Source organism: Bufo gargarizans, chromosome 1, assembly GCF_014858855.1.
Source record: "Bufo gargarizans isolate SCDJY-AF-19 chromosome 1, ASM1485885v1, whole genome shotgun sequence".
Lineage (NCBI taxonomy): Eukaryota > Metazoa > Chordata > Amphibia > Anura > Bufonidae > Bufo > Bufo gargarizans.
The window spans coordinates 579,431,109-579,452,305 of record NC_058080.1 but is presented as its reverse complement, the minus strand read 5'-3'; the positions used below and the strand labels follow the sequence as shown (position 1 = coordinate 579,452,305).

Sequence of the window (21,197 nt, the reverse complement as noted above, 5' to 3'; positions counted from 1 at the left end):
TTTATATCTATTCCTTGTCAGACCTAAAACCACATCTGTATTTGTGTTTTTAGTTGTAATTTTTTTGTGACTACAAATGTACCTTTTTTTTTTTTTTTTTACGATATCTATTACATATAAAAGGGGTTTTCTGCTTTGGGGTACCCTCTGCTAATATTAGCACACATTGTTAGTCATGTAGCCCTATTGTTTAGGGTTCTCACAGTGCCACTTAACTGATCAAGCTGCTGTTCCGGCAGAGAGCAGCCTGGTGAAGTTCACCGGATCTGGCCTAGCTGGATATCCCGTTCACAGCTGGACCCCTTTGACTATAATGGGATCTAGCCACTTGTCTCTGGCAAAAAACTGGCATTTATGCTGGAAATCGGCCAGATCCCCGCCAAATCCCATTATAGTTAATGAGGTCTGACAGTGAAAGACAGTATCCAACTGGGCCAGATCAGGTGAACTGTCAGGCTGTTCTAGCAGTGTGAATCTAGTCTTATTGTGACAGTTTAAAAAAGTACAATTTTTACTTCAAAACAAGATTCTCCTCAACTTATGCTAGTCAGAATCTGTAGTTCTGTTAAATACTGTGCATTCCTTCCTGTAACGTACATTTCACAAGCCTCCACTAGGTGGCAGCAAAATACAATTTATAAGGAAAAACTTGGGTCAGTTGTATGATGAAAGTCCTGCAGAAAATACAGACAGGCAGAGGTGTGATGTGCTATGTGGAACTTCTGCCCTCCGCCTTCTTGCTGTGCTCTACGAGACCGTGCACAATGCAAGGCTTTAGCAAAGTGGGCGCAGGGCAGGAGCTCAGCACTCCTCTGCCTGTGCCCACTCTGATAAAGCCTGGCATAGCACATCTACTGTACAGACTGCAAAGCACTATAGGCACCTGAATTTCATGTGCCTATATATTGCATGGAAAGCAAATCATATTAGGTCATTTACAATAGGTTTTACCAAACTTCATTTAGAAGTGGAGGTAGACGATAGCTATCCTTCTCATTCTTTTATAATATGTCATTAAAGTATGCCATGACAAAACCTGGTCAGAGCTTTAACACTATCCCCTACACACAGACTGCGTGTACGTCAACATCGTATTGCATCATTTTTCCAGTTTCAGTCATGCACACGACCACATTTTTCTTCAATGCGCTATTCACTTTTATTTTAAAACGGATAGCACACTGACCTATGGAAAACTAGTCAACGGGGCTATTCACACATCATTTTCGTTAATGGATCCGTGTGCCTGATCCAAGAATCTCACCAGGTCCTCGTCTGTTTCGTGGATTAGAATAGCCCTTTCTATGGATGGGAGTGAGACTAAAAGGGAATGCACACAGAAGCTATCCGTTTTTTTAAGGACTGAAAATCCAATGCTTGCGTGAATGGGTGCTTTTTCAAGTTTCTTCAGTGCATTTTGAGAGTTTCTTTATTGTATTTAGTAGCTGCAGACCAGCATCTTCTAGGCAGACCTCTACAAAAGCTAGAATTGCTTCCTGCTCTCATGGTACAACTGACCTTATGCTCAGTGTGTGAAGGTTATTCATGTAGAGCTTTTCCATTGATTCTGCAAGTGCCACATAAACCAAAGTGTGAACACCATTTCACGGTATGGCGATACGCTGTGGTTTACACAAGGGACGTTATTTCTATGGGTACACATATAGCCTCCGTGCTTAGTATTAACTCTTTCTTGTCTCCATACATAGGTCTTCTTTAGTCCTATGATGTTAAAGATGCATGCTGCTGCATAAAGAATCTTTAGATTTAACAAAATTCACCCTGCTCTACTGATGCTGACCAGACTATCGTAGATATTACAGACCATATTGGTCAGCTAGAGAATTTCTTGTCGGATAAGTGGTCCCAAATCAATTTATTCAGATCAAATGCAATGAAATCAGGTATGTTAGTAAAGGTCATCGGCATGTCACTGCAGATGACCATTAACACCTATGCATGACTGCAAATCCATACATTCACATGTCTTAGAGTGGCCGTACACATTAGATAGGAGGAAGCTGAATACTGAACCACTGAATGAATGATAAATGACAAGCTGGTCAGACATGTTCACCGACACCAGACGAGGGACGAGCAATCTTTCTAGAAACTTTTTGATTTAAATGGCCGTCTTTAGTCAACTAGTTTAAAGGGAGTCTGTCAGCACATTTACCCCTTTTTAACAGTTCCCATAGAGCTGTAGCCGCAACACAGATGATTAAAACTGTACCTTTATATGCTTTTGTGGACTTGTAAAACTGCCAAAAACGAACTTTGATGCATATGTAAATGAGGGCTTGCAAGTGCCCAGGGGCAGCGTCCACCGCGTTGGTGCCCAGGCAGCTCTGCCTCTTCAGCTCTTATCCCTACCCAGCCTCTCCCCCTCAGCGAGATCCCGTGCCTGCACAGCATCACAGTAGCTTATGCGCATGCGCCGGCTAACGTTTGAAAACTGCAGAGAGGAGGCAGTCCATCGGTGCAGGGGAAGAGGAGGAAAGCCGAGCGAGCAGCTATCACTGCAGACACAGAAAGCCAAGAGAGGTAAATGTATCCGTTTGATTTGTTAGCCGGCGCATAAGCTACTGCGATGCCGTGCCAGCAATGGGCATTGCAGTGCGCGTGCCCCGGCCAAGGAAGTCAGCGCGCAGGCGCGGGATCTCGCTGAGGGGGGAGAGAAAACAGATGGGCAGGCAGAGGAAGAGGCTGGATGGGGATAAGAGCCGAAGAGGCAGAGCTGCCTGGGCACCAACGGGGTAGACGCTGCCCCTGGGCACTTGCGAGCCCTTATTTACATAAGCATCAAAGTTCGTTTTTGGCAGTTTTACAAGTCCACAAAAGCATATAAAAAGGTACCATTTTAATCATCTGTGTTGCGGCTACAGCGCTATGGGAACTGTTAAAAAGCGGTAAAAATGCTGACAGACTCCCTTTAACATGGGTGCAGCCATTGTGTTGTGAAATATTTCAGAATATTATCAAGTCACTATGGGGGGAGTTTATTATTTGAGATCATTTTCATGTAAATTTTAATTTTTTCTGATGGTGTACCAAACTTATCAATTGGCGCATTCTGGTTTTAAATTATTTGCAAGATCAATGTGGCTGCCCTTTTGTAAATTATATTAAGCCGGGGGGAGGGGGTTACCTGGTGTGACCGACCAACCTTTTGTGCAACATTTTCATAAATGCGCCGTAAAAACAATCTACATGTCAAAACAGCCCTCCTTTCCAAAAGTGGCGTGGGATGGCGTAGCTCACAAAAAATTTACACACACCCTAGATCTGAACAAAGCCCAATATATAGCTGTCTGTAAAAACATTATCAAATAACCCCAAAAACAACAGAACAGCAAATGTATAATACAAAAGATAATATTTTATTAGACTAGTAGTTTAAAATGTAGTTACATATACATATGTTAGCAGCATTACATTCACAGGAAAAGGTACCCACAGGACCACTATCCTCAATACATACAAATAATATGCTCCTAGAATTGAAGGGATAAAATAAATCCCAACAACAAAAAAAAAAAGTGCTACAGTGCAAATCAATACATACAGGAGACAATTGTATAAAGTATACAGACCGAAGTAATCCTGAATCCCGACACGTGTTTAGTGGTCGCTTTCTCAAGGGATATCCCTTGAGAAAGTGACCGCAAAACACGTGTCGGGATTCCCTTGAGAAAGCGACTGCGAAACACGTGTCGTGATTCAGGATTACTTCGGTCTGTATACTTTATACAATTGTCTCCTGTATGTATTGATTTGCACTGTAGCACTTTTTTTTGTTGTTGGGATTTATTTTATCCCTTCAATTCTAGGAGCATATTATTTGTGTGTATTGAGGATAGTGGTCCTGTGGGTACCTTTTCCTGTGAATGTAATGCTGCTAACATATGTATATGTAACTACATTTTAAACTACTAGTCTAATAAAATTTATCGTTTGTATTATACATTAGCTGTTCAATAAAAATTTAGCAGAAGAAAAGTCGCACAAAACATCACACCAGAAAACTGGATTTACAAGTCGAGATAAAAGTCCCCCTATGTCTCGTAGGCAGAGCTCAATCCAGTGGTTTACTTTTGTTATAGACGCCAAAATAATTACTTCTACTGTAGATGACAGGTTGGTGGTTGCTATTAGATTTTTTTGGTGCTGACACATTACTAAATCTGGGCCAATGTTGGTCTAAAAAAGTGGTACAAATTGGTGCATCTAGGGTTTCTACACTTTTTTTAACCAACATGCAAGACAAGTGGGTGGAGCCTAAAATGCGCCATTTTGCCCTACAGTTCTGGTGTACAGATGTGTCTGAAAGTGAGACTAGGTTCACATAGCAAAATCAGCGGCAGATTACTATCTGAAAACAGGTAGTTTTTGGTGGCAGATTTGTGATTTAGAGGAGTTTTTACAAGCGTATTTGGAGAGCATTTGGTTGAGGTTTCTCTTCTTTGACTTCTATGAAATCCACAATAAATCTGCTTCCAAGAAGTAACACGTCACTTCAAGAATTTTTTTCAAATAAACTGCTGAAAAAACCTCTGCCATTTTAAACTGTGTGACAAGGTGTTTTTTACATTAAAGTAAATGGGGAAACTGTTGTTGAGTTTCGGTTGTGGATTTAGTAGCGGGAAAACTGCAGTTTTTCGCTGCCGAATCACTGGCAGATTTAGCCATGTGAACATACCGTAAGCCAGGGATGGCCAACCTGTGGCTCTCCAGCTGTTGTAAAACTACAACTCCCACCATGCCCTGCTGTAGGCAGTCTTGGCATGCTGGGAGTTGTAGTTTTGCAACAGCTGGAGAGCCTCAGGTTGGCCATCCCTGCCCTAAGCCAACTAGTATTTGGTATAGACCCTTTCCCTGTACCACATTTATCATCCAGCCTGAGCCCCTGTGATAAATCTGGGGCAGGTCTAGACAGCTGGTCTAAGCTTACCACCATCTATAAAGTAATGACGCTAAAATGCTTTAGAAATTCAGTTTTCGTTTGACACTGAATTTTCATACTATGGAGTTCAAGAGGTTTTGTTTTCTTCTCCTGTAGAAGCCAACAGCAGAGAGAATCCTGGTATGTGAGGGTGGTATAAGGTTGTTTCAGGGGGAAAAAATCTAACCTGCACAACATCTCTGCTGTAAGTATATTTATCTTAAGTGCGACTTAAGGCGCTGATCAAATGATATTGTTTTGTGTGTAACTTGGGACGTCTGTGTAACAGGATTGAGTTAAGCACTTAGGCTGTATTCACACGTCCGCAATGTGTTTTGCGGATACACGGAGACACGGATCCGCAAAACACGGAAAGCGGCAATGTGCTTTCCGCATTTTGCGGACCGCACATTGCCGACATAATAGAATATGCCTGTTCTTGTCCGCAATTGCGGACAAGAATAGGACATGTTCTATTTTTTTGCGGAAACGGAAGCACGGATGCGGAAGTGCGGATCCGCAAATGTGGATGCGGACAGCACATTCCGTCCCCATAGAGAATGAATAGGTCCGCACCCTTTCCGCAAAATTGCGGAAAGGATGCGGACCCATTTTGCGGACGTGTGAATGGAGCCTTAGGGTAGTCCGACTACAGGGATCCTGTTGTACTGAAACAAGTGGACATGTAATTACTGTAGGATCATGTACTGTATCTCCTTTGTATAATAAACTACAAATAATTAAAAATGCTAATATTATGTTAAAGACACTAAATATAGAACTTGATTGTGTGTGGTCTTTTCTTTTCCTTGATATTGTACAACCTGGGTTGTGTCTAGTATTGCAGCTCAGCTGCCCTGAAGTGAATGGGCTCCAGTGCCATACCAGACACAACCCATGGAGAAGTGTAGCACTGGCTTTGAAAGAAAGCAGCCGTTTTTTTATTTATGGACAACTACTTCAATTTGAGTAAATCACGGTGGACGTAGGCCCCCTACACATATGTCCATCTATCCGGCCCAGTTCCAGAGTGAAGCAGAACACACCGGAGGAGAACTGATCCCATAGTTTTCTGTGGGATTGTGCACATACGTCCAGCACATCATTTGTGCAGAGTGCAGTACACATATCCGTTGTGTCCGACTCCAGCAAAGAACACCTGACATATGTGAACCTAATCTTAGTGAAGGATATTGAAATGTCCCAACTAATGTATCCATCAGGTCCTGCTGTTGAAGGGGTTTTCCGAGACTTTAATACTGATGACTAGGGATGAGCCAACTTCTGTTTTCAAGTTCAGCGTACAAGGTTCAGGTTATCTAAGACTACCCCAACCATACTGCTTGTTTCCATGGTTACGGCCACCCTGCACTCCATCAGCAGTGGTGGCTGTGCTTGCATACTATAAAGAAGCACCAGCCTGTGTGAGCTCCTAAGGTCCCAATCACTAGAGATCCCGTCATTTTTTCCTATAGTGTGCAAGCACAAGTACAGCCCTATTGCGGTACCTGTAATGCAGATTGTGCTGCAAAGGAAGAAATCTGCATGTAAAATTTCTGTCGCTGCCTTATTTCTGAACAACCAAAAAGTTAATAAAGAAGGGGGAGGGGGACATTTTCTTTAAAAACCATTTATTTTACAGAATGAATGTGCAATATATACGGTAACATTTTTCATAGTTACTTGTGGAATGTAAATGTCTAAACATAAAAAAAATGACAAGAGGAAATGTAAAATAAAAGTCATACCATAGATGGAAATGGAAGGCAAAGTATGCAGTATCCGGATACTAACTGATCAGTCACAGAACACGTCTGTAGACATCCTGCGTGGAAACATATACAGGACAGCAACTGTACCGCGAGGCTACATTCATCAACGTGTCTGCGAATCACTGCCTGACACCAATGGTAGGTTCACGGATTTCACAGTTAGGATACAAAGGGGAAAAGAATCTCAAGCTTCTAAAATCCACAACTTTTATTTGAAATTCATAAAAGGCAAAGGAGTGCAGGATCAAAAGTCCATAATATTGTTTAGCATTTCGCACAAAATAGTGATAAATGATAGCATATAGACACGACGGACAAACCGCGATTTTAGAAATACGATGGACCGATCACATAAACAACAGAAGTGACCTCATGGTTTGTCCTTAGTAACCATATGCTACCATAAAGCACACTTCTGGGGAAAAAAGCATAAGCTGTGTTATGGACCTTTAATCCTGCAGTCCTCTACCATTTATGGATTTGAAATAAACGATGGGATTTTAGAAGCTTTGGATTCTTGGTATCCCGATTACACACCGGAGCCGGGCGTTTGAATCCAGACTGCTTTGCTCCCAGCCATCGCAGTGCTATATACACAGACTGGAGCGACACGCAATTTAACAGTTTAGTATATCTTTCATGTACTTTATAGTTTAGCTGTAATAGCCTGCCTACATTGAGTGTGCTGCCTGTGCCATTCATAGTGCGCCCTGCGCTGATGAATGGCAGGAAAAGTCTAAGGCCTATTAGTACACCTTTTCCCAGGGTGCGGGTGCCCACAGAGTGCCATAGGTTCCCCACCACTGGTCTAAGGTTTCCACAGCAATAGCCAAGTAAGTGCAAAGATTGTGAATAGAGCAGCAGTGCACATTCTATTCGGGTGCTCAGCTAATACAGGGGGCGCAGGGGATACGTTTTAATTTTGGGAAAACCGCATTAGTCACCAGCCAGACCTGAACTGACAATATGGCCATCGTCATGGAAGGTTCTGCTGAATTCTCAAACTCAAGACATACAAGTAGGAAGTGGATGGGGAACAGCCCAGAGATTTTCACATTTTGCAGCTGAAAGTCACCCGCTGTTGAGTTGCCTACCAATCCCTTGAAGTCCGTCATAAGAAGCAAGGACTGCATTGCATCTGTCCCATCTACAGAGCCTCAGTATAGTGGCCTCTATTAAAATAACACGCGGGTTTACAAGACCTGAACACGCCTCTCTACAGATCAGTTGAGGTCAATAGCCGTCTGAGTGATTACTCATCATTTAGTATTTACTGCTTGCTTTCCGTACCTTCTGCTGTTTCAACCATCAAACTTATACCAAGCCAAATGCTAATGATGTAAAAAAGCCAATTTTCTGGCAGTTTTAGGTCTAGAGCCAAGTATATAATCCTTTTGGAAAGAGTTACTTAATATGGTGAAGGAGATATTTAAAGGGGTTGTCTCATGGAGACAACCTTTGTCCATCTGCCCTATACAGTCACTGAGACATCATAGATGGGGGGAGGGTTGTACTCTTGAAACCATTCTCTATGAGCCACAACAGAGAATTGCTGTATAGAAGAAGCTCACATACCGAAGAAGGTGAACCAAACTTGTGTTGAAATGGCCGCCATAAAATGTCTTGCTGGACACGGCAAAATGAACATCTTGCCAGGAGCAAGCCCTTTGGCAATCAGCTGATGGCACTTTTGTCTTATAATTTGATACGGTGACAGTACTTACACTGTACGTATCTATGCATCTGTGGCTTCATACCCAGGTACCCACTTCTAATGGTGCAAAGACAGCGTTGGAGTAGTGAAGCAGTCAAAAGGAACGCGTTTCCCAGAATGTAAACTTTTTTTTCTACATAAATTCATTTGTGACAAACAAATGTATTATTATAAAAGAAAGCATCATAAATTATACAGGTCCAAACCCAAACAGAGGAAACTGGAAAAAGACGTATTAGTGTTACTAAAAAGGCGCCTGCCACCTCTCCTGACATGGCTGCTGTAGGAACTACCTCACCTCCCCAAGTACTAATGCTAGAAATGTATGAATAATATGACAACTGGGTGTTACCTTTCCGCTTGTCAAACAGGCAAAACATCCAGCTGTCAATTTACTCAAATTTATAAATTACAGATGCTCTAGATTTTTTATTTTATGGGAAATACATTTAATTACTAAAACAGACATATCAGGAGAACATATGGATGTCCTTTCATTTCTGATTATTTGTACAGCCGCCATATGTGATATCACAAGATCCATTCTGCTGCTGCTCTCGGACATACTGTCATACACTGCAGCCTTTACCACTCTTCCACATGAAACATAATCATCACATACTTTATATTGCACACAGGAAGTTCTAACAATCCCTCAACGTGGCCGGTCTTTGGGAAACGGGTCAGCTCACTGTACAACAGGCACGAGCAAGCAGGGGCGTTGTTGTTACACCTAGAGGCTCTGCTCTCTCTGCACTGTGACTGACAGGACCTGGCTGTGAAAACGTGGTCACATCTGCCCAGCCTTATCAACATGCAGAGAGCAGACCCTCAGCCACATGGGCCCAACACAGGTGCCTTCAGCTGCCAGGCGCACATGTAACAGGTCAGCCAGTGTCATAGGTACAAATCTGCTGACAGATGGCCTTTAAATGAGGAAAAACTGACCAGCTCCAAATCAAATGTCTATCTCATCAGACAAGGCATCAGCTTCACAGTAACCTTCTAGAGATCAGAGCAATAGGAAAGGAGATAATGAACCAGCAGATGAAATACAACTCTCCGCCCTGCTGAAAATAGAGAAATATACAACCGTTTGCTGTGAGTCAGCACATTCAATGAAATCATAGAAGCCACAGATGTGTAACAGAAAGGCACGTGCTTCCCATTAACCAGCATCTTCCCTATGGAGAAGACTAACGGAAGAGAGATGATTTTATGTTTTTCTAACATTTTTAATACAGAAAGATGCTGCCATCGTGCTTATATATTATGGGGAAGGCACTTTCTATGAAAGGCAGGGGGCTTTTAGGCAGAGTGTTAGGCACTGCCAATGTGATTTAAACATGTACAAAAAAAAAAAAAAAAAACTCTGTATCTAGTATCTGGAGTACCGATAGACATCTTAGTCACCACCACAATCCTAACAGCTTCATTTAATGCTATTGGGCAGAGACATAACAATAAAATGGGGCTAAGGATTCTGTAGAGCATGGATCAGCAACTTCTGCCACTCCAGCTTTTGTCAAACTACAACTCCCAGCATGCAAACATGCTTAAAGAGGGTTTCCTCTGGATAGGTCATCAGTATCTTATCGGTGGGGTACCGTCACCCGGGACACCTGGCGATCAACTGTTTCAGAAGGCAGTGGAGCTCTCAGTAGCTCCGCAACTTCCTCCAGCTTTGCCTAGGCCAGTGACATCATGTTCTTCGGGCCCATGGCCTAGGTCCGTGATGGCTAACCTCCTGCACTCTAGCTGTGGTAAAACTACGAGTTCCAGCATGCACTCTTGCTTGGCTGTTTTTGGAACTCCATAGAAATGAATGGGGAATGCTGGGAGTTTCACCACAGCTGGAGCGCCAGAGGTTAGCCATTACTGGCCTAGGTGCAGCTCAGCCCCATTGCAGTGAATGGGGCTGAGCTAAAATACCAAGTACATTCACTATACAATGTAAAACTCTGTGCTTGGTGACCAGGTAGAAGGCTGCAACACTACCGTGAGCACCACTGCCTTCTCAAACAGCTGACCGGTGGGGGTCCCGGGTGTCAGACCCCCTCCAGAGAGATACAGACCTATTCAGAGGATAAAAAATAAAAAAAACTCCCAGAAAACCTCTTTAAAAGTTCCAAGAACTTTGACTGTTCTTGGAACGGTGCATGGTGGGAGTCGTAGTCTTACAACAGTTCCAGAGGTTGCTCACCACTGCTGTAGAGTTTCTTTTACCAGCTTATTTTTAAGCAGCCAAAAAAATAACGACCTCCATGGACATCACTAGTAAAGGAACAGTTGCATATTTCTAGGCGCTTTGGATACCTGGCTCCGATAGAATATATAGATAAAAGTCATAGTAAACCGTATCTTTTACAGCGGGATAATAAAAGATATAAAAGATTATTGTGCTAATGAGTGTGGCAAATTTCACCATCTTTTAAAACAATATTTGGACACATAAAAAGTCACATTTAATTCTCAATGCCTTCTTCTTGGTGATGTTACTGAAGTGAAAACACCCTGAAAACCATCAGAAGTGGCACTTTGGTAGTGCAGATCTTGTAACCATCTGTCCTGTATTTTGCACACAAAAAAAGGCTAGAAAGAGAACAATCAGCTCTCAGTCGTGGCAGTAAACAGAATGGCTCCTTGTGAGGAGCCAAGGAATTTTAAGATGATTGTTTTATGTCTAAAGTCTTGACATGAAAGATCCAGCTCTTACTCAGAATCTCCCAATCCAGGCTTTTCCTGGAAACTTCTCTTCCACTGTGCTCGGAGTTGTTTAATTTCTTCCCCAAAGAAATCATGAAGCTTTGCGAAGCTGTACCGGACTTCGGCCGCCTCATCAGAGTCATACGGTTCACTTGTACCAACTTGCTGAGTTTGCTCAGATGCCAAGGACTGGTGTTGGACTGAGTTTCCATCCAACAGCCATGTTGCATCTTTGTAGTGTGGCCCATTGGTATAGGTAAGGCCATTTGGCAGGTCAGCCGCACTGTTACTCCATGGAGCACAGCCGTTGTCCTTTATAACTGACCTCTCCTGGCTGCAAGGCAAAGCCGGCCTGTGGAGAGCAGGACTCCTATCGGCAGCAGCAGGAGGCCCGCTAGAAGAGGCCTGGCCTTTATGCACTTCCATGAGCTGCTGTTGCAGTTCTTTCACCACAAGCCTGATGTATTCAAAGTTTGCCCTGGAAAGAGCCTTTACCCAGGACTCCATAGTACTGTGGCTATCTGCAGCAAGAATATAGGCACGAGATTTGGAATAACCAAATCGAATTGCAAATGCATACTCTTCTGTAGACTCACACAGCTCCACCCTGCAGCCCTCCAGTATAATAACTCCCACCGGTTCCCGACTTTCCTGATTGTCATAGTAAAAGAGCATGTTCCCCTTCAGCACAAACCAACGCCTGTGGTAGGAGGCATTGCGTTCCCCTTTCTTGTACAGGAAGCCACTTTTGTCTATGGGTGAGTTGCAGTTGGCATAATACACCAAGTTCCTCTCGTTTAGCTTCATGTCTTTGCGTATGTCGAGCCCTTGAAGACAGAAGAAAACAGAACTATGTTAAAAACCTATAATTTACTACAAGACTGCACAGTGAATTACTGAGTGACAAACATCTGCTAACAGCACTGCTCCCCTTCAGACTGCAGCTGCCACCATCGAGCTTTAGTAAGATCCCCCAATGGTGGCTGCAGGCAGTTTCAGGGGGCACTCCAGCGAGCGCAGCATACCCTACATTATTTAACAGGCCAAGCATGTCTCTAGATCTAAACCCTAATCAGCATCTGTGGGGCATCCTCAAACGGAAGGTGGAGGGGTGCAAGGTCTCTAACATCCACCGGCTCTGTCATCATGGAGGAGTAGAAGAGGATTCCAGTGGCAACCTGTGAAGCTCTAGTGAACACCATGCCCAAGAGAGTCAAAGGGTTTCTATCACCAGAAATACTGTCAGGTAGCTGACTGACATTAGCGATGCGCCCATGTCAGCACTACATAACAGTATGTTTCTAACGTTAGTCCCTGCTGCCGTTTTTGTTATAAAAAAGCACTTTTATTATATGCTAATGAGCCTCTAGGTCAGGGCTCGACAAATTTCCTTTGAATCTAGGAGCCAGCTAAAAAGGTTAGGAGCCAGGTTTTTTTTTTAACCTCATAAGGCTGCATTCACACGTCCGTGGTGTGTTGCAGACCAGCGAATTGCAGGTCCGCAACACACCAGCCCGTCACCCCCATAGAAATGCCTATTCTTGTCCGCAAGCTACGGACAAGAATAGGACATGCTCTATCTTTTTGCAGAGTTGCAGACCGCAAATTCGGATGCGGACAGCACACTGTGTGCTGTCCGCATCCATTCCGTCCCCATAAAGAATGAATGGGTCTGCACCTGTTCCGCAAAATTGCGGAACGGATGCGGACACATTTTGCGGACGTGTGAATGGAGCCTAAAGCTGTATGGGAGGGAAGGCGGCTATGGTGTCACACTATATAATAGGCAGCACAGCGGCAAGCACAGTTCAAAATAGTGGTGGCTTGGTGCACATAAGCAGACAGCAAGCACAGTTCATAAGGAGGTGCCACCATAGCCCCCCTTTATGAACTGTGCCAGTGCCACCTTAGCCCCTCCATATGGACTGTGCCTGCTGTCTGCCCCCAACTCTGAACTTTGGCATTTCAGTGCACACTGCTGCTAACTTACTGTGCACGTGCTGTTGCTGTCACTGTGTGGCATAGCGGCAGGCAGAGTAGATCTTCAAACAAACTGAATCCTGGAGGAGACGATAAGTCACTCTCTCTGCAGGATGACTGGTGTCTGGAGGGTGATGCTGGTTCGCGGTCACGGCAGTCAGGTCAGGTCACAGCAAGGCCAGCAGCAACAATAGTCCCGCAGCACAGCCGGCTCAAGTTCCTCTGCTGGGTGCACGGCTAGCTAGCAAATCAACCAGCACCCAGCGGACAGAAGCGCTCTAGGCTGCAAGCAGGGACTGTGACTGCCAGCGGAACATGGACTGTGTAAGGGGCCCATTAGAACACAGGGGAAGCGGTAAGGAAGGACCAGGACAGACTGTGCGAGTAGCGGTCCTCTTAACTGCAGTGAGCCTGAGGCAGTAGCGATCCTCTTTACTGTTGTCTGTGGCGGGAAGCGGGAGGGGCGGACCTACCAGACGCGGACTCGTGCGTGACGCCGCGTCTACTGTGAACTTAAAGAGATACTGCGCCCGTCTGGCTGCTGGAGTGCTGGGCCTATTTTGCATTATATCTTCATGCCATGGCGAATACCCAAGGCGCCAGGACCAAATTCCTGGTCGCCATGGCGACCTGGCGCCCGGGATTTGTCGAGCCCTGCTCTAGGTGCTATGTGGGCGTAAAATCAGCACCTAGAGGCTCCGTCCACTCACTCTGTATTCCGTCCAGGTCCAGTGTTGTGCCCGCCCCGCTCCTCTTGATTGATGGCACTGTTCCCTGCATCGTTGGCGAAATCCCGCGCCTGCGCCGTTCACTTCAGTCTTCGGCACAGGCGCAGTGAGTGAAGGCCGCTCTCCTGATGCCGGCTTCCTCACTGTGACGTAGTCAGCGCAGGCGCAGTGAGGAAGCCGGCACCAGGATCCCACCATTCACTCACTGCGCCGAAGACAGAAGTGAACGGCGCAGGCGCGGGATTTCGCCAACGATGCAGGGAACAGTGGCATCAATCGTTAGAAACATACTGTTATGTAGTGCCGACATGGGCGCATCGCTAATGTCAGTCAGCTACATAACAGTATTTCTGGTGATAGAAACCCTTTAAGGCAGTGCTGGAAAATAATGGTGGCCACAATTTGGCCATTTTCACTTAGGGGTGTACTCACTTTTGTTGAAAGCAATTTAGACATTAATGGCTGTAGTGTGGAGTTATTTTGAGGGCACACCAAATTTATACTGTTAGGGTACTTTCATACTAGCGTTTTTCTTTTCCAGCACTGAGTTCCGCCAATAGGGATGAATACCGCAAAATAACTGATCACTTTTATCCTAATGCTTTCTGAATGGAGAGCAATCCGTTCAGGATGCATCAGGATGTCTTCAGTTTAGTCTTTTTGCCTTTTCAGGACGGAGATAATACCGCAGCATGCTGCGGTTTTATCTCGGGCCAAAAAAAAACAACTGAATGCCGGTGTCCCGTGATATTTCCCCTACCCGTGAAATTTCCCTACCCTCATCACTTCCTGTTGTGACACGGCCGCACCGGACATAACGTTCCCAGCATTGGAAGGAGGTGTGCCGCGCAGGCGCACAACGACGGGGTAGGGAAATTTCATACCACAGTTCTCTAAGCATGACACCGGCCGACACTGTGCATGCGCCAGGAGCCTCACCAGTGTAAGAGATCAACCAAGAACAAGCACAGATGAGACTAGCTCCAGCAAAGGCTCACGGTCGGGGAGTAGTTAGCCACGCTTGCTCACTGGCCCGTAATTTTTCCCTACCCTCTAACCGCTGGTGAGGCTCCCGGCGCATGCGCAGTGTCGGCCAGTGTCCAGCTGAGAGGTAAGGCGCAAGTGCATTAGGTGGCCCCTTCTCCCCAACTGTGGTGTAAAATGTTCCTACCCCGTCGTTGTGCGATTGTATTAGTGCCGGATCTGGCATTCAAAATACCGGAATGCCGGATCCGTCCTTCTGGTCTAGACCGAAAAAAAAGGTGAAAAAAAATAAATGCTGGATCCATTTTGCCAGATGACACCGGCAAGACGATCCGGCATTTCAATGCATTTTTCTGACTGATCAAGAGTTTTTAAGACGACTGATCAGGATCCTCAAGACCCTCCATTGGCTACCCGTGAAGGATCGGATCAAATTCAAGACCCTCTGCCTCACACATAAATGTATACAAGGGAAAACACCCCAATACCTCTGCGAAAAAATAAAGCACTACACCCCAGGTTGCCCCCCTCCGGTCAGCTAACCAGATCCTCCTCCATATCCCCAAGACCCGCTACAAATCAAAAGGAGAACGAAGGTTCGCAGTCCAAGGACCCCGGCTATGGAACATTCTACCTGTGGAGATCCGCTCAGAAGAAAACCATCTAGCCTTCAGGAAGAAGCTCAAGACCCACCTCTTCTGATAGCACAGGCGGTCAAGGGCTGCAAAAGCGCCTTGAGGCGATTTAGTTTGCAATTGTAGCGCTATATAAGTTATTCATTCATTCAGTCTGAGGCCTCTTTCACATGACCTTATGGCTTTTTCAGTGTTTTGCAGTCCGTTTTTCACGGATCCGTTCTGTTTTTTGTTTCCGTTGCATTTCCGTTCCGTTTTTTCCGTATGGCATATACAGTAATTACATAGAAAAAATTGGTCTGGACATAAAATTTTCAATAGATGGTTCTGCAAAAACGGAACGGATACGGAAGACATACGGATGCATTTCCGTATGTGTTCACTTTTTTTTAGCGGACCCACGGAACGTGATTTGCGGGCAATAATAGGACATGTTCTATCTTTCAACGGAACGGAAATACGGAAACGGAATGCAATGGAGTACATTCAGGGTTTTTTTGCGGAACCATTGAAATGAACGGTTCCGTTTACGGTCCATATACGGAACGCAAAAAAACGGCCTGTAAATAAAAAAAATTAAAAACGGTTGTGTAAAAGAGGCCTTAGGGTACTTTCACACTAGCGTTATTCTTTTCCGGCATAGAGTTCCATCAAAAGGGCTCTATGCCGGAAAAGAACTGATCAGGCATAGCCCAATGCATTCTGAATGGACAGAAATCTGTTCAGTCACGGTTAGGCGTTTTGGCCGGACATAATACTGCGGTATTATGTCGGTCCAAAATGCCTGATCAGTCGCCGGAATGCATTGCTGCGGTATTATGTCGGTCCAAAATGCCTGATCAGTCGCCGGAATGCATTGCAAAACAACTGAAGGGCGGATCCGTCCTTCCGGTGTGCGCATGCGCAGACCGGGAAAACTGTGAAAAAGACTGCAAGACGGATCCGTCCATCCACATGACAAGCGGAGAAACAGATCCGTTCTTGCAATGCATTTGTAGACCGATCCGGATCCGTCTACAAATGCTGTCAGTTGTCACACTGATCGACGGATACGGCAGGCAGCTCCGACGATGGAACTGCCTGCCGGATCACACTAGCGTTAGTGTGAAAATAGCCTTACAAATGCCATCAGTTGGCATACGTTTTGCCGGATCGCAGGCAGTTCCGGCGACGGAACTGCTTGTCAGATCGCTCTGCCGCATCACTCTGCTGCAAGTGTAAAAGTAGCCTTAGGCTCCTTTCACATCACCGAACGGACTCTATTATAGTCTATGGGGTCTTTAGGCTCCGTTATCTGCAGAATCCGTCCTTTCCGTTCTCCTGCTCCTCAACGGAATGTGAAAGGAGCCTTATACAAGCCGTACACTGACTACTGTACATTGTATCAAAGTGTCAGATCTTCAGTGTTGTCCCATGAAAAGATATAATAAAATATTTACAAAAATGTGAGGGGTGTACCCACTTTTGTGAGATACTGTATGCGCTGGACGCCTGCATGTTACTCCTATATACATACACATGCCCCCCGTATACAGCTATTTCCATCTGTATCAGCAGATTGTGAAACCTCTGACCAGGAACTCTCCACAACATCTGCCTCCTCTGCATACACATCACACGCGAGGTAGATATTACATATATGACCAGTATCAGGGTACATACACATCACATGCCAGGTAGATATTACATGTATGACCAGTATCAGGTTACATACACATCACACATGAGGTAGATATGACATATATGACCAGTATCAGGGTACATACACATCACATGTGAGGGAGATATTACATGTATGACCAGTATCAGGTTACATACACATCACACATGAGGTAGATATGACATATATGACCAGTATCAGGGTACATACACATCACATGTGAGGGAGATATTACATGTATGACCAGTATCAGGTTACATACACATCACACATGAGGTAGATATGACATATATGACCAGTATCAGGGTACATACACATCAGATGTATGACCAGTATCTGGTTACATACACATCACACGCCAGGTAGATATTACATGTATGACCAGTATCTGGTTACATACACATCACACGCCAGGTAGATATTACATGTATGACCAGTATCTGGTTACATACACATCACACACCAGGTAGATATTACATGTATGACCAGTATCTGGTTACATACACATCACACACCAGGTAGATATTACATGTATGACCAGTATCTGGTTACATACACATCACACGCCAGGTAGATATTACATGTATGACCAGTATCTGGTTACATACACATCACACGCCAGGTAGATATTACATGTATGACCAGTATCTGGTTACATACACATTACATGAGGTAGATATGACATGTATGACCAGTTTCTGGTTACATACACATTACATGAGGTAGATATTACATGTATGACCAGTATCTGGTTACATACACATCACACATGAGGTAGATATGACATATATGACCAGTATCAGGGTACATACACATCACACATGAGGTAGATATGACATATGTGACCAGTATCTGGTTACATACACATCACACATGAGGTAGATATGACATATATGACCAGTATCAGGGTACATACACATCACACATGAGGTAGATATGACATATGTGACCAGTATCTGGTTACATACACATCACACATGAGGTAGATATGACCAGTATCAGGGTACATACACAGGCTTAGCGGCGGCTGGCTCATTTCCCTCTACATCCTCCAGGTAAGGGCAGGTGTGTGGCATCTCACGGCCGCCCTGCAGCCCTGGCACCTCCGCTCTGCCCCCTCCATTGTCCGCCCCACATTTCCACCTCCCCGGACAGGAAATAGATCGTGCACACAGACCCGCCCGCTCACGCCTGGAGCTCCGCCCCCTAGCGGCTTCGGCTCTGCCTGCGTGTCATTTCCATAGACAGAAGCCGGGAGGACGCGGGGTGGCCGGTCCGGTCCTATCGCAGCTATTATTAGTCTGCCATATGACCTTATTATCTTCCCGGAGCTCTAGGTTTATTTTTACCTCCCTGGAGTCTCAGCAGTCAGTGGAGCTAGTTCTGCTGGAGCACCTGGGCCCTTGTGAAGGAGGGGCCCCTCAGACAGATGAGGACAGGTACAATACCTGGTACTGATGGGTTAAGATCCTCTGTCAGGACCAGGTACAATATGAGCCCATTGCAGGGTACAGGCAGAATTCCTATAAAGACTGTATGAGTGGGGCCGGGACAAGGCATTTTGATGTCCTATATATGTAAGACACTGTAGGCTTCCTGCACCTGGGGCAAAGATTCAGTATGGCATCAGGCTGGCACCGGAACAAGGTCGCTGTGGTGATAGAGCAAAAAGAATAACCACATGAGGAAGGGTTGGCGACTGTGCCTGGTAAATACCTACGAGGGGCGCTGTGCTGGTCCTGAAAGACCGAGCCATCCCAATGTATAATAGGGTAATCTAGGGCTACCACATACTAATACCCACACTGTGCCTTCTAACAGTAATAATGCCCACTTTGTGCCCCCTCACAGTAGTAATATTCACATTGTGCCCCCTCACAGTAATAATGCCCACATTGTGCCCCCTTACAGTACTTATGCCCATACTGTGCCCCCTCACAGTACTACTGCCCACTTTGTGCCCCCTCACAGTACTAATGTCCACATTGTGCCCCATACAGTACTAATGCCTACATTGTGCTCCCTTACAGTACTACTGCCCACTTTGTGCCCCCTCACAGTACTAATGACCACATTGTGCCCCCTTACAGTACTACTCCCCACTTTGTGCCCCCTCACAGTACTACTGCCCACTTTGTGCCACTCACAGAACTAATGCTCACATTGTGCCACTCACAGTAGTAATGTGGTAGAAAATGTGTTCATTTTATGGTATGGCTCATTGGCATGTGGCAATACCTATTATGTATGTTTGCAGGTAAAAAAAAAGGCTATTTTTGGATTTTACACTTGTTTTTTTTAACACTTGCCTTTGACATCGATACGAAGTAGAGTTAAGGGTCATTATTTGGCCCCTAGATGTGACATATATAGGGAGATTTATCAAACTGGTGTAAAGTAGAACTGGCCCATAGCAACCAATCAGATTCCTCCTTTCATATTCCAAAGGAGCTGTCCACAATGAAAGGTGGAATCTGATTGGTTGCTATGGGAAACTAAGGCAGTTCTACTTTACACCAGGTTGATAAATCTCCCCCATAGTCTGTCATATCAACCCTTTAGCCCCTTGGGAGGATGAAAAGGGGAGAAAGGAAACCACCTCTTTTTCTTCAGTTTTTGTTGCTTAAAGGGGTTTCCCATCTCACCACCTTCCCCACTCGGTTCTCAATATAGGTGCGGGCCCACACCTATCAGACAGTGAGGGGGGGGGAGCTTATCCTAGCAATATGCCCCCGTTGTCTCAGATGGGAATACTGTCATGTGGTCTATTGGGTCCTATCTGTGGACAGTATGGTATATATAGAACAGGAGGAGCTGATATAAAATTTTGCGGAAGAACGTATATATTGAGTCTCTTTCTGTCCTTAGTAGTCATGTGGTTGGTCCTAAGCAGTGATTGACAACTACAGTATCTCTTGTATACACACTGATACGGAGAAGGCTGTCCACATTACTGCTAAGCTCAGAACGAGCAGAGCTTTACTTCAATAAATTGCAAATTATTCTGCATCTTTTCACACAAAATAGACATCTGCTCAGTCCCTCCTGCTCTATTACATGCAGATTGCAGATTGGACTGCATTTTCAACGTGACGTAATAGGTTGCATTATGTTCTTCGGCCATAATGTTATTTTACCATCTTTTGCTCATAAAACTGGCTCTCTTTTTGGTTGTGTTCCCCCTGTACTTTTTTTTGTTATTAGGGCTTGCACGGTTCCGTCCCACATAGTGTTACTGTACATTGTTATTGGAAATAACTGCTGAGTAAAATAAATGTCCTTTTGACTGCAGAAAATGATTTGCCTGGGATTTGTTTCCAGGAAATTGTGGTTTGCTGAAATTCCCCACGCAAGCATTTCTGCATTTACAAAAAATATTTCATGGTTATTCTGACAAAGGCTAAAGCTCTAAATATAGCAACTAAGGAACAATCTCTGTGCCGTCCGAATGGACAGACTGATGTAAATAGGAAGATGACGGATTTATCTTGCTGTTGCTTATATACTATATTGACTAGGGATGAGCAAACATGAACTTTTCAGGTTTGATGTTCGGGTTGTGTAGGAAGTCCGTTATGGATTCCGTTTTTTGTTTTTGTTTTCCGTTATAACATGGTTAGAACGGAATATAACGGAATTTCTTAGATTAAACGCAAAACGGAAGCCTTTAAGAGGCATTCCGTTTTGATCCGTCATAATAGAAGTCTATGGCCAAGCATAACAGATCCGTCTGGTTTCCGTTATGCAGGACGTGCGATTTTGCCTGCGAGTGGGGTGAGTTTTGTATGCGATTGTGTTGCATTCTTCAATTTTTTTCTGCGTGAATGCAATGCATTTTGCACGCGCGTGAGAAAAAACTGAATGTGGTACCCAGACCCAAACCCGGACTTCTTCACTGAAGTTCGGGTTTGGATTAGGTATTCTGTAGATTTTAATATTTTCCCTTATAACATGGTTATAAGGGAAAATAATAGCATTCTTAATACAGAATGCTAAGTAAGTTAGGGATCGAGGGGTCAAAAAATAAAATTTAACTTACCTCATACACTTGTTCGAGCAGCTTGTCGTCTTTCTTC

The 21,197-nt window shown here is 44.7% G+C and overlaps 1 protein-coding gene across 1 annotated transcript; it reads right to left on the bottom strand.

Moving 5' to 3' along the window:
* Positions 1-6,566: 6,566 nt before the first annotated feature.
* Positions 6,567-18,264, bottom strand: PHETA1 (PH domain containing endocytic trafficking adaptor 1). The gene is made up of 2 exons (XM_044275788.1): positions 18,133-18,264; positions 6,567-11,961 (listed from the first exon to the last, which is right to left on the bottom strand). Exons 1-2 carry the CDS (start codon positions 18,155-18,157, stop codon positions 11,141-11,143), a joined length of 846 nt encoding a protein of 281 aa, XP_044131723.1. The 5' UTR covers positions 18,158-18,264; the 3' UTR covers positions 6,567-11,140.
* Between the last annotated feature and the right edge of the window lie 2,933 nt (positions 18,265-21,197).